The sequence below is a fragment of the Bombina bombina genome, chromosome 2, assembly GCF_027579735.1.
Source record: "Bombina bombina isolate aBomBom1 chromosome 2, aBomBom1.pri, whole genome shotgun sequence".
Taxonomy (NCBI): Eukaryota; Metazoa; Chordata; class Amphibia; order Anura; family Bombinatoridae; genus Bombina; species Bombina bombina.
Window position 1 is genome coordinate 895,193,127 of NC_069500.1, and position 16,210 is coordinate 895,209,336.

The 16,210-nt window shown below is 42.5% G+C and overlaps 1 protein-coding gene across 1 annotated transcript in view; it reads left to right on the plus strand.

Annotated features, from left to right (window-relative positions):
- CENPC (centromere protein C) overlaps positions 1 to 16,210 on the plus strand; it is a 375,071-nt gene that overhangs the window by 39,784 nt on the left and 319,077 nt on the right. Inside the window, exon 3 of the mRNA XM_053703270.1 lies at positions 11,352 to 11,425. Within this exon, the coding sequence (XP_053559245.1) occupies positions 11,352 to 11,425 (74 nt within the window). The remainder of the gene's footprint in view (positions 1 to 11,351; positions 11,426 to 16,210) is intronic.

The following is a 16,210-nucleotide window of genomic DNA, read 5'->3' on the forward strand; positions in this document are numbered from 1 at the left end:
CCTTTCCAGTCAGGAAGGGCCTTCCCAGTTGTAGGCTGAGCCTCATTTTCGCGCCATTACTGCGCAGTTACTTTTGAGAGCAAGACATGCAGATGCATGTGTGTGGATCTGAAAGTGGTTGGAAAAGTTCCTAGAAGGCTTCATTTGGTATCGTATTCCCCCCTGGGTTTGGTAAAGTCGCAGCAAAGGCTGTAGCTGGGACTGTAGAGGGGTTAAAAACTGTAACCGGCTCCGGTTTCTTTATTTTAAGGGTTAATGCTCTGAAATTTGGTGTGCAATACTTTTAATGCTTTAAGACACTGTGGTGAAAATTTGGTAAACAATTCCTTCATACTTTTTCACATATTCAGTAATAAAGTGTGCCCTGTTTAAAATTTAAAGAGACAGTAACGGTTTTGTTTTAAAACGGTTTTTGTACTTTCTTGACAAGTTTAAGCCTGTTTAACATGTCTGCACCTTCAGATAAGCTATGTTCTATATGTATGAAGATCAATGTGTCTCCCCCTTCAAAATTGTGTGATAATTGTGCCATAGCGTCCAAACAAAGTAAGGACAGTACTGCCACAGATAGTAAAGTTGCCCAAGATTATTCATCAGATGAAGGGAGTAGACATAGTTCTACATCATCTCCTTCTGTGTCTACACCAGTTTTGCCCACGCAGGAGGCCCCTAGTACTTCTAGCGCGCCAATGCTTATTACTATGCAACAATTAACGGCAGTAATGGATAACTCCATAGCAAATATTTTATCCAAAATGCCTGCATATCAGAGAAAGCGTGATTGCTCTGTTTTAAACACTGTAGAGCAGGAGGGCGCTGATGATAATTGCTCTGTCATTCCCTCACACCAATCTGAAGGGGTCATGAGGGAGGTTTTGTCGGATGGGGAAATTTCAGATTCAGGTAAAATTTCTCAACAGGCAGAACCTGATGTTGTGACATTTAAATTTAAATTAGAGCATCTCCGCGCACTGCTTAAGGAGGTGTTATCTACTCTGGATGATTGTGACAACCTGGTCATTCCAGAAAAATTATGCAAGATGGACAAGTTCCTAGAGGTTCCGGTGCACCCTGACGCTTTTCCTATACCCAAGCGGGTGGCGGATATAGTGAATAAGGAGTGGGAGAAGCCCGGCATACCTTTTGTCCCCCCTCCTATATTTAAGAAATTATTTCCTATGGTCGACCCCAGAAAGGACTTATGGCAGACAGTCCCTAAGGTCGAGGGGGCAGTTTCTACTCTAAACAAGCGCACTACTATTCCTATCGAGGATAATTGTGCTTTCAAAGATCCTATGGATAAAAAATTGGAGGGTTTGCTTAAAAAGATTTTTGTACAGCAAGGTTACCTCCTGCAACCCATTTCGTGCATTGTTCCTGTCACTACAGCAGTGTGGTTCTGGTTCGAGGAACTAGAAAAGTCGCTCAGTAGAGAGACTCCGTATGAGGAGGTTATGGACAGAGTTCACGCACTAAAGTTGGCTAATTCTTTTATTTTAGATGCCGCTTTGCAAATAGCTAGATTAGCGGTGAAAAATTCAGGGTTTGCAATTGTGGCGCGCAGAGCGCTTTGGCTAAAGTCTTGGTCAGCGGATGTATCTTCCAAGACAAAATTGCTCAATATCCCCTTCAAGGGTAAAACTCTGTTTGGGCCAGAATTGAAAGAGATTATCTCAGACATCACTGGGGGAAAGGGCCACGCCCTTCCACAAGATAGGCCTTTCAAAGCCAAGAATAAGTCTAATTTTCGTTCCTTTTGCAATTTCAGGAACGGACCGGCTTCCAACTCCGCATCCTCTAAACAAGAGGGTAATGCTTCACAAACCAAACTAGCCTGGAAACCGATGCAAGGCTGGAACAAAGGTAAGCAGGCCAAGAAGCCTGCTGCTGCTAACAAGACAGCATGAAGGAGTAGCCCCCGATCCGGGACCGGATCTAGTAGGGGGTAACTCTCTCTCTTTGCTCAGGCTTGGGCAAGAGATGTTCAGGATCCCTGGGCACTAGAAATAGTTTCTCAGGGTTATCTTCTGGAATTCAAGGAACTATCCCCAAGGGGAAGGTTCCACATGTCTCACTTATCCTCAAACCAAATAAAGAGACAGGCATTCTTACATTGTGTAGAAGACCTGTTAAAGATGTGAGTGATACACCCAGTTCCAACGGCGGAACAAGGAATGGGATTTTACTCAAATCTGTTCGTAGTTCCCAAAAAAGAGGGAACTTTCAGACCAATTCTGGATTTAAAGATCCTAAACAAATTTCTCAGAGTACCATCGTTCAAAATGGAAACTATTCGAACGATTCTACCTACAATCCAGGAGGGTCAATTTATGACTACCGTGGATCTAAAGGATGCGTATCTACATATTCCTATCCACAAAGATCATCATCAGTTCCTAAGGTTCGCCTTTCTGGACAAACATTACCAGTTTGTGGCCCTCCCATTCGGGTTAGCCACTGCTCCAAGGATTTTCACAAAGGTACTCGGGTCCCTTCTAGCGGTTCTAAGACCAAGGGGCATTGCAGTAGTACCTTACTTGGACGACATTCTGATACAAGCGTCGTCTCTTTCAAAGGCAAAGGCTCACACAGACATTGTTCTGGCCTTTCTCAGATCTCACGGTTGGAAGGTGAACATTGAAAAAAGTTCCCTGTCTCCGTCGACAAGAGTTCCTTTCTTGGGAACAATAATAGATTCTTTAGAAATGAGGATTTCTCCAACATAGGTGTGTCCGGTCCACGGCGTCATCCTTACTTGTGGGATATTCTCTTCCCCAACAGGAAATGGCAAAGAGCCCAGCAAAGCTGGTCACATGATCCCTCCTAGGCTCCGCCTACCCCAGTCATTCTCTTTGCCGTTGTACAGGCAACATCTCCACGGAGATGGCTTAGAGTTTTTTAGTGTTTAACTGTAGTTTTTATTATTCAATCAAGAGTTTGTTATTTTGAAATAGTGCTGGTATGTACTATTTACTCAGAAACAGAAAAGAGATGAAGATTTCTGTTTGTATGAGGAAAATGATTTTAGCAACCGTCACTAAAATCCATGGCTGTTCCACACAGGACTGTTGAGAGCAATTAACTTCAGTTGGGGGAACAGTGAGCAGTCTCTTGCTGCTTGAGGTATGACACATTCTAACAAGACGATGTAATGCTGGAAGCTGTCATTTTCCCTCTGGGATCCGGTAAGCCATGTTTATTACGATTGTAAATAAGGGCTTCAAAAAGGGCTTATTAAGACTGTAGACTTTTTTTGGGCTAAATCGATTGATTATTAACACATATTTAGCCTTGAGGAATCATTTTATCTGGGTATTTTGATATAATAATATCGGCAGGCACTGTTTTAGACTCCTTATTCTTTAGGGGCTTTCCCAAAGCATAGGCAGAGCCTCATTTTCGCGCCGGTGTTGCGCACTTGTTTTTGAGAGGCATGGCATGCAGTCGCATGTGAGAGGAGCTCTGATACTTAGAAAAGACTTTCTGAAGGCGTCATTTGGTATCGTATTCCCCTTGGGGCTTGGTTGGGTCTCAGCAAAGCAGATACCAGGGTCTGTAAAGGGGTTAAAGTTCAAAACGGCTCCGGTTCCGTTATTTTAAGGGTTAAAGCTTCCAAATTTGATGTGCAATACTTTTAAGGCTTTAAGACACTGTGGTGAAAATTTGGTGAATTTTGAACAATTCCTTCATGTTTTTTCGCATTTGCAGTAATAAAGTGTGTTCAGTTTAAAATTTAAAGTGACAGTAACGGTTTTATTTTAAAACTTTTTTTGTACTTGTTATCAAGTTTATGCCTGTTTAACATGTCTGAACTACCAGATAGACTGTGTTCTGAATGTGGGGAAGCCAGAATTCCTATTCATTTAAATAAATGTGATTTATGTGACAATGACAATGATGCCCAAGATGATTCCTCAAGTGAGGGGAGTAAGCATGGTACTGCATCATTCCCTCCTTCGTCTACACGAGTCTTGCCCACTCAGGAGGCCCCTAGTACATCTAGCGCGCCAATACTCCTTACTATGCAACAATTAACGGCTGTAATGGATAATTCTGTCAAAAACATTTTAGCCAAAATGAACACTTATCAGCGTAAGCGCGACTGCTCTGTTTTAGATACTGAAGAGCATGACGACGCTGATATTAATATTTCTGAAGGGCCCCTAACTCAGTCTGATGGGGCCAGGGAGGTTTTGTCTGAGGGAGAAATTACTGATTCAGGGAACATTTCTCAACAAGCTGAACCTGATGTGATTGCATTTAAATTTAAGTTGGAACATCTCCGCATTCTGCTTAAGGAGGTATTATCCACTCTGGATGATTGTGACAAGTTGGTCATCCCAGAGAAACTATGTAAAATGGACAAGTTCCTAGAGGTGCCGGGGCTCCCAGAAGCTTTTCCTATACCCAAGCGGGTGGCGGACATTGTTAATAAAGAATGGGAAAGGCCCGGTATTCCTTTCGTCCCTCCCCCCATATTTAAAAAATTGTTTCCTATGGTCGACCCCAGAAAGGACTTATGGCAGACAGTCCCCAAGGTCGAGGGAGCGGTTTCCACTTTAAACAAACGCACCACTATACCCATAGAGGATAGTTGTGCTTTCAAAGATCCTATGGATAAAAAATTAGAAGGTTTGCTTAAAAAGATGTTTGTTCAGCAGGGTTACCTTCTACAACCAATTTCATGCATTGTCCCTGTCGCTACAGCCGCATGTTTCTGGTTCGATGAGCTGATAAAGGCGGTCGACAGTGATTCTCCTCCTTATGAGGAGATTATGGACAGAATCAATGCTCTCAAATTGGCTAATTCTTTCACCCTAGACGCCACTTTGCAATTGGCTAGGTTAGCGGCTAAGAATTCTGGGTTTGCTATTGTGGCGCGCAGAGCGCTTTGGTTGAAATCTTGGTCGGCTGATGCGTCTTCCAAGAACAAGCTACTTAACATTCCTTTCAAGGGGAAAACGCTGTTTGGCCCTGACTTGAAAGAGATTATCTCGGATATCACTGGGGGTAAGGGCCACGCCCTTCCTCAGGATCGGCCTTTCAAGGCAAAAAATAAACCTAATTTTCGTCCCTTTCGCAGAAACGGACCAGCCCAAAGTGCTACGTCCTCTAAGCAAGAGGGTAATACTTCTCAAGCCAAGCCAGCTTGGAGACCAATGCAAGGCTGGAACAAGGGAAAGCAGGCCAAGAAACCTGCCACTGCTACCAAGACAGCATGAAATGTTGGCCCCCGATCCGGGACCGGATCTGGTGGGGGGCAGACTCTCTCTCTTCGCTCAGGCTTGGGCAAGAGATGTTCTGGATCCTTGGGCGCTAGAAATAGTCTCCCAAGGTTATCTTCTGGAATTCAAGGGACTTCCCCCAAGGGGGAGGTTCCACAGGTCTCAGTTGTCCTCAGACCACATAAAAAGACAGGCATTCTTACATTGTGTAGAAGACCTGTTAAAAATGGGAGTGATTCATCCCGTTCCATTAAGAGAACAAGGGATGGGGTTCTACTCCAATCTGTTTATAGTTCCCAAAAAAGAGGGAACGTTCAGACCAATCTTAGATCTCAAGATCTTAAACAAGTTTCTCAAGGTTCCATCGTTCAAGATGGAAACCATTCGAACTATTCTTCCTTCCATCCAGGAAGGTCTATTCATGACCACGGTGGATTTAAAGGATGCGTTTCTACATATTCCTATCCACAAGGAACATCATCGGTTCCTGAGGTTCGCATTCCTGGACAAACATTACCAGTTCGTGGCGCTTCCTTTCGGATTAGCCACTGCTCCAAGGATTTTCACAAAGGTACTAGGGTCCCTTCTAGCTGTGCTAAGACCAAGGGGCATTGCTGTAGTACCTTACTTGGACGACATTCTGATTCAAGCGTCGTCCCTTCCTCAAGCAAAGGCTCACACGGACATTGTCCTGGCCTTTCTCAGATCTCACGGATGGAAAGTGAACGTGGAAAAGAGTTCTCTATCTCCGTCAACAAGGGTTCCCTTCTTGGGAACAATAATAGACTCCTTAGAAATGAGGATTTTTCTGACAGAGGCCAGAAAAACAAAACTTCTAGACTCTTGTCGGATACTTCATTCCGTTCCTCTTCCTTCCATAGCTCAGTGCATGGAAGTGATCGGGTTGATGGTAGCGGCAATGGACATAGTTCCTTTTGCACGCATTCATCTAAGACCATTACAACTGTGCATGCTCAGTCAGTGGAATGGGGACTATACAGACTTGTCTCCGAAGATACAAGTAAATCAGAGGACCAGAGACTCACTCCGTTGGTGGCTGTCCCTGGACAACCTGTCACGAGGGATGACATTCCGCAGACCAGAGTGGGTCATTGTCACGACCGACGCCAGTCTGATGGGCTGGGGCGCGGTCTGGGGATCCCTGAAAGCTCAGGGTCTTTGGTCTCGGGAAGAATCTCTTCTACCGATAAATATTCTGGAACTGAGAGCGATATTCAATGCTCTCAAGGCTTGACCTCAGCTAGCGAGGGCCAAGTTCATACGGTTTCAATCAGACAACATGACAACTGTTGCGTACATCAACCATCAGGGGGGAACAAGGAGTTCCCTGGCGATGGAAGAAGTGGCCAAAATCATTCTATGGGCGGAGTCTCACTCCTGCCACCTGTCTGCTATCCACATCCCAGGAGTGGAAAATTGGGAAGCGGATTTTCTGAGTCGTCAGACATTGCATCCGGGGGAGTGGGAACTCCATCCGGAAATCTTTGCCCAAGTCACTCAGCTGTGGGGCATTCCAGACATGGATCTGATGGCCTCTCGTCAGAACTTCAAAGTTCCTTGCTACGGGTCCAGATCCAGGGATCCCAAGGCGGCTCTAGTGGATGCATTAGTAGCACCTTGGACCTTCAAACTAGCTTATGTGTTCCCGCCGTTTCCTCTCATCCCCAGGCTGGTAGCCAGGATCAATCAGGAGAGGGCGTCGGTGATCTTGATAGTTCCTTCCTGCGTGGCCACGCAGGACTTGGTACGCAGATCTGGTGAATATGTCATCGGCTCCTCCTTGGAAGCTACCTTTGAGACGAGACCTTCTTGTTCAAGGTCCGTTCGAACATCCGAATCTGGTTTCACTCCAGCTGACTGCTTGGAGATTGAACGCTTGATCTTATCGAAGCGAGGATTCTCAGATTCTGTTATCGATACTCTTGTTCAGGCCAGAAAGCCTGTAACTAGAAAGATTTACCACAAAATTTGGAAAAAATATATCTGTTGGTGTGAATCTAAAGGATTCCCTTGGGACAAGGTTAAGATTCCTAGGATTCTATCCTTCCTTCAAGAAGGATTGGAAAAAGGATTATCTGCAAGTTCCCTGAAGGGACAGATTTCTGCCTTGTCTGTGTTACTTCACAAAAAGCTGGCCGCTGTGCCAGATGTTCAAGCCTTTGTTCAGGCTCTGGTTAGAATTAAGCCTGTTTACAAACCTTTGACTCCTCCTTGGAGTCTCAATTTAGTTCTTTCAGTTCTTCAGGGGGTTCCGTTTGAACCCTTGCATTCCGTTGATATTAAGTTATTATCTTGTTTTTAGTTGCAATTTCTTCTGCTAGAAGAGTTTCAGAATTATCTGCTCTGCAGTGTTCTCCTCCTTATCTGGTGTTTCATGCAGATAAGGTGGTTTTACGTACTAAACCTGGTTTTCTTCCAAAAGTTGTTTCTAACAAAAACATTAACCAGGAGATTATCGTACCTTCTCTGTGTCCGAAACCAGTTTCAAAGAAGGAACGTTTGTTACACAATTTGGATGTTGTTCGCGCTCTAAAATTCTATTTAGATGCTACAAAGGATTTTAGACAAACATCTTCCTTGTTTGTTGTTTATTCCGGTAAATGGAGAGGTCAAAAAGCAACTTCTACCTCTCTCTCTTTTTGGATTAAAAGCATCATCAGATTGGCTTACGAGACTGCCGGACGGCAGCCTCCCGAAAGAATCACAGCTCATTCCACTAGGGCTGTGGCTTCCACATGGGCCTTCAAGAACGAGGCTTCTGTTGATCAGATATGTAGGGCAGCGACTTGGTCTTCACTGCACACTTTTACCAAATTTTACAAGTTTGATACTTTTGCTTCTTCTGAGGCTATTTTTGGGAGAAAGGTTTTGCAAGCCGTGGTGCCTTCCATTTAGGTGACCTGATTTGCTCCCTCCCTTCATCCGTGTCCTAAAGCTTTGGTATTGGTTCCCACAAGTAAGGATGACGCCGTGGACCGGACACACCTATGTTGGAGAAAACAGAATTTATGTTTACCTGATAAATTACTTTCTCCAACGGTGTGTCCGGTCCACGGCCCGCCCTGGTTTTTTTAATCAGGTCTGATAATTTATTTTCTTTAACTACAGTCACCACGGTACCATATGGTTTCTCCTATGCAAATATTCCTCCTTAACGTCGGTCGAATGACTGGGGTAGGCGGAGCCTAGGAGGGATCATGTGACCAGCTTTGCTGGGCTCTTTGCCATTTCCTGTTGGGGAAGAGAATATCCCACAAGTAAGGATGACGCCGTGGACCGGACACACCGTTGGAGAAAGTAATTTATCAGGTAAACATAAATTCTGTTTTTCCTGACAGAAGTCAGAAAGTCAAAACTTCTAAACGCTTGTCAAGTTCTTCATTCTATTCCACGTCCTTCCGTAGCTCAGTGCATGGAAGTGGTAGGATTGATGGTGGCAGCAATGGACATAGTTCCTTTTGCGCGAATTCATCTAAGACCATTACAACTGTGCATGCTGAAACAGTGGAATGGGTCTATACAGACTTGTCTCCAGTGATTCAAGTACATCAGAAGACCAGAGACTCACTCCGTTGGTGGCTAACCCAGGATCAACTGTCCCAGGGAATGAGCTTCCGCAGACCAGAGTGGGTCATCGTCACGACCGACGCCAGTCTAGTGGGCTGGGGCGCGGTCTGGGACTCCCTGAAAGCTCAGGGGCTATGGTCTCGGGAAGAGTCTCTTCTCCCGATAAACATTCTGGAACTGAGAGCGATATTCAATACTCTCAGGGCTTGGCCTCAACTAGCAAGAGCCAGATTCATAAGATTCCAATCAGACAACATGACGACTGTTGCTTACATCAACCATCAGGGGGGAACAAGGAGTTCCCTGGCGATGAGAGAAGTGACCAAAATCATAAAATGGGCGGAGGATCACTCCTGCCACCTATCTGCGATCCACATCCCAGGAGTGGAAAACTGGGAGGCGGATTATCTGAGTCGTCAGACATTCCATCCGGGGGAGTGGGAACTCCACCCGGAGATATTTGCCCAGTTGACTCAATTATGGAGCATTCCAGACATGGATCTGATGGCGTCTCGTCAGAACTTCAAGGTTCCTTGCTACGGGTCCAGATCCAGGGATCCCAAGGCGACTCTAGTGGATGCATTAGTAGCGCCTTGGACCTTCAACCTAGCTTATGTGTTTCCACCATTTCCTCTCATTCCCAGGCTGGTAGCCAGGATCAAGCAGGAGAGGGCCTCGGTGATCTTGATAGCTCCTGCGTGGCCACGCAGGACTTGGTATGCAGACCTGGTGAATATGTCATCGGCTCCACCCATGGAAGCTACCTTTGAGACAGGATCTTCTAGTACAAGGTCCATTCGAACATCCAAATCTAGTTTCCCTCCAGCTGACGGCTTGGAAATTGAACGCTTGATTTTATTTAAGCGTGGGTTTTCGGATTCTGTAATAGATACTCTGGTACAAGCCAGAAAACCTGTAACTAGAAAAATTTACCATAAGATATGGAAAAGATATATCTGTTGGTGTGAATCCAAGGGATTCTCATGGAGTAAGATCAAAATTCCTAGGATCCTTTCTTTTCTCCAAGAAGGTTTGGATAAGGGATTATCAGCGAGTTCTCTAAGGGACAGATTTCTGCTTTATCTGTCTTGTTACACAAACGACTGGCAGCTGTGCCAGATGTTCAAGCATTTGTTCAGGCTCTGGTTAGGATCAAGCCTGTTTACAGACCTTTGACTCCTCCCTGGAGTCTAAATCTAGTTCTTTCAGTTCTCCAAGGGGTTCCGTTTGAACCTTTACATTCCATAGATATTAAGTTGTTATCTTGGAAAGTTTTGTTTTTGGTTGCTATTTCTTCTGCTAGAAGAGTTTCTGAGTTATCTGCTCTGCAGTGTACTCCACCCTATCTGGTGTTCCATTCAGATAAGGTTGTTTTACGTACTAAGCCTGGTTTTCTTCCAAAGGTTGTTTCCAACAAAAATATTAACCAGGAGATAGTTGTACCTTCTTTGTGTCCGAATCCAGTTTCAAAGAAGGAACGTTTGTTACACAATTTAGATGTAGTCCATGCTCTAAAATTCTATTTAGAAGCTACAAAAGAGTTCAGACAAACATCTTCTCTGTTTGTCGTCTATTCTGGTAAAAGGAGAGGTCAAAAAGCGACTTCTACCTCTCTTTCCTTTTGGCTTAAAAGCATCATCTGATTGGCTTACGAGACTGCTGGACGGCAGCCTCCTGAAAGAATCACAGCTCACTCTACTAGGGCTGTGTCTTCCACATGGGCCTTCAAGAACGAGGCTTCTGTTGATCAGATATGTAAGGCAGCGACTTGGTCTTCCCTGCACACTTTTGCCAAATTTTACAAATTTGATACTTTTGCTTCTTCGGAGGCTATTTTTGGGAGAAAGGTTTTGCAAGCCGTGGTGCCTTCTGTTTAGGTAACCTGATTTGCTCCCTCCCTTCATCCGTGTCCTAAAGCTTTGGTATTGGTTCCCACAAGTAAGGATGACGCCATGGACCGGACACACCAATGTTGGAGAAAACAGAATTTATGCTTACCTGATAAATTACTTTCTCCAACGGTGTGTCCGGTCCACGGCCCGCCCTGGTTTTTTGAATCAGGTTTGATTAATTTTTTTCTCTAACTACAGTCACCACGGCACCCTATAGTTTCTCCTGTTTTTTTTTTTTTTTCCTCCTGTCCGTCGGTCGAATGACTGGGGTGGGCGGAGCCTAGGAGGGACTATATGGACAGCTTTTGCTGGGCTCTTTGCCATTTCCTGTTGGGGAAGAGATATTTCCCACAAGTAAGGATGACGCCGTGGACCGGACACACCGTTGGAGAAAGTAATTTATCAGGTAAGCATAAATTCTGTTTTTAACTTTTTTTTTTTTTAATAAAATTCTCTATTTGTTTTTCTTTTGCCCCAAATGGCAGGTGCGGCACTGCCTCACCTGCCTCCTATGAGTGCACGTCACATATATATATATATATATATATATATATATATATATATATATATATATATATTGTGTGTGCAGATCCCCTGCTTGATGTCTTTATATGCATTTTTTTCTCATTCTTACTATATTTTTCAGGTTACCAGAAATCCCTGATTTGGCACCTGGTCAAAATGTAATGTCTGCAATACATGATTATTTTAAAGACACAAGTAAGAATATGTTTTTGAATGTTGTTGGTTATTCTTGCTATTTCTCATTACATTGTATTAATAGCTGTCTTTTATGATATAATGTGCTCATAAATTGGGTCACAGGTGTACTTGGCATGTTTATCTCAGCAGCTGTCAAGATGTATATTTTCATTTCAGAACTGGCATAATGATTCTGCTAACATCACACTCCAGTTTCTTGGTGAATAATGTGGTTTAGAAGATTTTTTTTAATCATAGTATATATAAATAGTGTATTAGAAGGTAAGCATTTATGGGACATTTTACTCAAAATTGCATTTTCCCATAAACATCACAAAATACTTTCATGATTTATTTTGCCTTATTTTACTTTAATTTACCACATATGGTTTGGAGGTGGATAGTACAGACATCAGATATCTGACACTTTTACATAAGTGTTGATTTCTTGATTCTATTCATCTGTGTCCCTAATTGGAAAATGCAGATATTGTTAAAAAATGCTAGAATAATATGAATTTTTTATGCAATTTTTTTTGCAGTTTAGTACTTAAAGGGACATTAAACACTTTGTAATTGTGATGTTTCTGTTGTCTTGCTACAGAATAACAACCTTTATCATGTGACATCAACCAATCACATAATGCATATATGTATATAAAGTGCACTTTTGCACATGCTCAGGAGATGGAGCCTCAGAAAGTGTGCATATAAAAAGAATGTGCACATTTTGATTACTGAAATATATTAGTAAGTTATTTTATCTGAATCATAAAACTTTAATTTTGACTTCAGTGGCCCTTTAAGTTTAACATTTTAATAAGTAACGCTGGGTGTCCTGCCAGCTGTCTTTCAATAGCTAAACTCCACACTCCACTTTCCTTATTTGAAGGCGCTAATCCAGACTTGTTGCTAGAATAATGGACATGGCTAGACATTAAGCTATCCAAAACAGAAATACATTGAATAGTTTAACATTGATTTAATTATAATTTATGCAGCAAACATTAAAAAAAAAATATTATTAGCTAATTTTAGTTTGTACTTAAAGGGACAGTCAACCATAGAATTGTTATTGTTTTAAAAGATAGATAATCCCTTTATTACTCATTCCCCAGTTTTGCATAACCAACACAGTTATATTAATGTACTTTTTACCTTTGTGATTACCTTGTATCTAGGAACCTTCTTCCAACCCCCTGATCTCATGACTGTGACTGTTTATTATCTATTTTCTTAAATTTAGCATTGTATTGTGCTAGATCTTAAATAACTTTCTGTGCCTGAACACAGTGTTATCTATATGGCCCAAGTCTACTTTCTGTCTCTTTGTGTTGAAAAGAGATTTAAAAAGCATGTGATAAGAGGCAGCCCTCAAATGTTTAGTTTAAACTAAGAATACCAAGAGAAAAAAGCAAATTTGATGATAAAAGTAAATTGGAAAGTCGATTAAAATTAAAAGTCCTATCTGAATAATGAAAGTTTAATTTATACTTGACTGTCCCTTTAATATAAACTGGTGGCCAGTAAAATGTGCCCATGTAAATAGATCATAGGGATATAATAAATTATCCCTTTAAGTTAATCTTGGTGTATATTGTAGCCCTGTAGAATTTTCCTATACTTTTAGAAAAGCATTTTCTTTTTTATGACACGATGAGTCCACGGATCATCTTAATTACTAATGGGATATTCACCTCCTGATCAGCAGGAGGTGGCAAAGAGCACCACAGTAGAGCTGTTAAATATCACCTCCCTTCACTCACAACCCAGTCATTCTCTTTGCCTCCGTCAGTGATAGGAAGTGGTAAAGTGAGATGTTAGATTGGATTCTTCAATCAAGAGTTTATTATTTTTAAAGTAGTTCAAGATTGTGCTGCTTTGTCCTAGGGTGTAGCCGTAGTCCACATCAGTCTCTTCAGTAGAGCAGTGGTGGCTTTAGAGCAATGGGAACTTGTGGGACATAATTCTCACTGCGCCTCCCATATTTCATGCTGCCCTAATCTATAGTCTGAGTAATCTGACTCAGTCTTTTGTTTCTCCACAGGTCGATGTGAGGAAGAGGACCTCTCAAATCTGTAAACTGCCTTGCTGTCAGGCAGTAATTTGAGGTAAGTGCTACTTTTATTTTCTGGGGCAGGAGAAACTCAGAAGGAAGTGAGCACATTTATAGGTACCTTACACACAAAATAAAGGGCTCAAGACAAAAGGGGCACTTTATTATGGATTATAAACTCTCCTAGTCTGGAGAGGACTGTGGACAGCGTTATTAGCAGGCACTGGGGCTGGATATGCAGGGAAAGATCGTTTCACTAACGGTTCTGGTGTTTTTTTTTTTTCTACTGAGGGGTTAAAAATTCCCGGGAGAAAACTTTTGCTTTTGGCTATGCCCACAATGGGCGGATCTCACTCACTGCGTGCCACTTCTCTGCGCCTCAGTCTGGGGAACATATTGAGCAGGGTTTGTCTAGGAACGCATGGTCCGTGCTAGACATGCGTTCCTAGGACTGGGCAGTGTCAAAATTCCTCTGCTGTGTAGAGGACAGATAATCTTCTTCTTGTCAGTGAGGTAGGCACCTCAGCAGTGTAGCTGAGGTGTGGAGGTCTGTTAGTGATCTCAATTATTGTTTTTGCTAGTCTACACAAGCTGCAGTAAAATAGTTACCGTTTAAATTTAAAGAAACATTTTTTTTTTTAAATTTGATATTTTTAATAAATTTTAAGATTTTTATTTAATAATTTGTCACTTGTGAACTAGTATGGATCAAGGGGCTTTGCAAAATGTTCCTTGCTCCTTGTGTTTTAATGCCATTGTGGAACCACCAATACCTTTCTGTCCCTCATGTATTGAGAGGACTTTAGATGAAGAGGAGGGCAGGTTAACATATATAGTAGGTGACAGGTGCTTAGTATACTAAATAAACTGGCTTCAGTGTTACAGGGTTGCTCAGCTATGCACCTCTGCACAAAAACATATGTTCTGCTGGATGTATACCAAGGTTACTGCCCACATCCGGTGTTCATAAATAATCAACATTAGTAAACAGGTACTGGGTCTATGGAAATGTGTAGCGGGCGTTAAGCTATAAAACAGTTTGGAAAAATAACTAGGGAGCAAATGACGAATGGTTAAGCGCAGATATTTTAAATATGAAAAGAGGGTAAATGTTAGCCAGATGTTTGGGGAGCCAGCATGAAATATTCTAGATATACAAATAGGAAAGTAGAAGAAGTTTGCGGTACTAGTCATTGGGATACTAATTGTATGCTAGGTTGAGGGAATACCTAAATTAGGGGAGCCAAAGGTTGTGTGTCCACAAAACTTGCTTGAGGTATGGAGCTAATCTGACATGCAATGCAAAAGGAAGGCATAAGAGGCAACAGTTATAATGCAGGACCTGCCTGCATAGGGAACACTATGTTAATCTCCAAAGTAAACCACCCGTTGTAGTGCATCAATATCCACGTCAGCAGGATGCATATATGTATTCTAAGACTTAGAGTAGACTTAGTGGAGGAAGCTAGACTAGGTAGGGCGGTGAAGGTTAGGAGGGCCTCACTTGAGAGCACCGTAAAGTGACTCAGTAAATAAATTGAAAAATTATTTGGAGTGATACTCCATGTGAACTAACTTGCATAACCATGGCAGTGGAACTATTATAACACAGTAGTGAAGACACTTAAAACAGACTGGGATGGTCTGCATTACAACTATGTGTCAAAGTAAGATAGTGGAGACTGCCTTATTGAGAGGACTTTAAATTATAAGGAAACAAGTTTTTCTGAGCCAACTTCTTCTAAAGCGGATGTTGTCCAGGAGTCTAATGATGAGGTACAATATATGCCGCAGCTTTCTCCTCAAGCGTCCCAAATTTTACCGCCCTTACAAGCAGTGCCCTGCGCCTCCTCTCTAGCTCCCGCTGGAGTTATTTTAAGGGACATTGCATCTCTCATTTCTTCTACAATTTCTTATGCGCTGTCTGCTTTTCCAGTGTTGCAGGGAAAGCGTAAGAGGAAAATCAGACACTCAGTAAGCGAGGTTTCTGATGCAATTGTTGCGGTTTCAGAGGTCCCCTCTCAGAAGCCTGAGGAGGATACCGTTGTACCATCTGAAGGTGAAATTTCAGATTCAGAAAGTGTAATTCCTCTTGCTGATACTGAGGTTGTAACTTTTAGATTTAAGCTAGAGCACCTCCGTCTATTACTTAAGGAAGTTTTAGCTACTTTAAACAACAGCGACTCCACTGTAGTTGTTGATCCTAAGAAGTCCAGTAAGCTGAACCGATATTTCGAGGTACCTTCCTCGACAGACTTGTTTCCGGTCCCTGAGCGAGCTTCTGAGATTATTACTAAGGAGTGGGAGAGACCGTGTATTCCTTTTTCTCCATCTCCTATTTAAAAAAAAAAAAAAAAAAAAAAATGTTTCCTGTAGCCGATTCTATCAGGGAGGCTTGGCAAACATTGCCCAAGGTGGAAGGGGCTATTTCCACCCTAGCTAAGAGAACTGCTATTCCCATAGAGGATAGTTGTGCCTTCAAAGATCCTATGGACAAGAAGTTAGAGGGTCTACTCAAAAAGATGTATGTACCCCAGGGCTTGCAATGGCAGCCAGCTGTGTGCATTGCTACCGTCACTAGTGCGGTGGCATTTTGGTTTGATGCGCTGTCTGATACTATCAGGACAGAGACTTCTTTGGATGAAATCCAAGATAAGATAAATGCTCTTAAATTAGCTAATTCCTTTATTACGTATGCTTCCCTCCAAGTTATCAAACTAGAGCCAAGATTTTGGGTTTTTCTATTC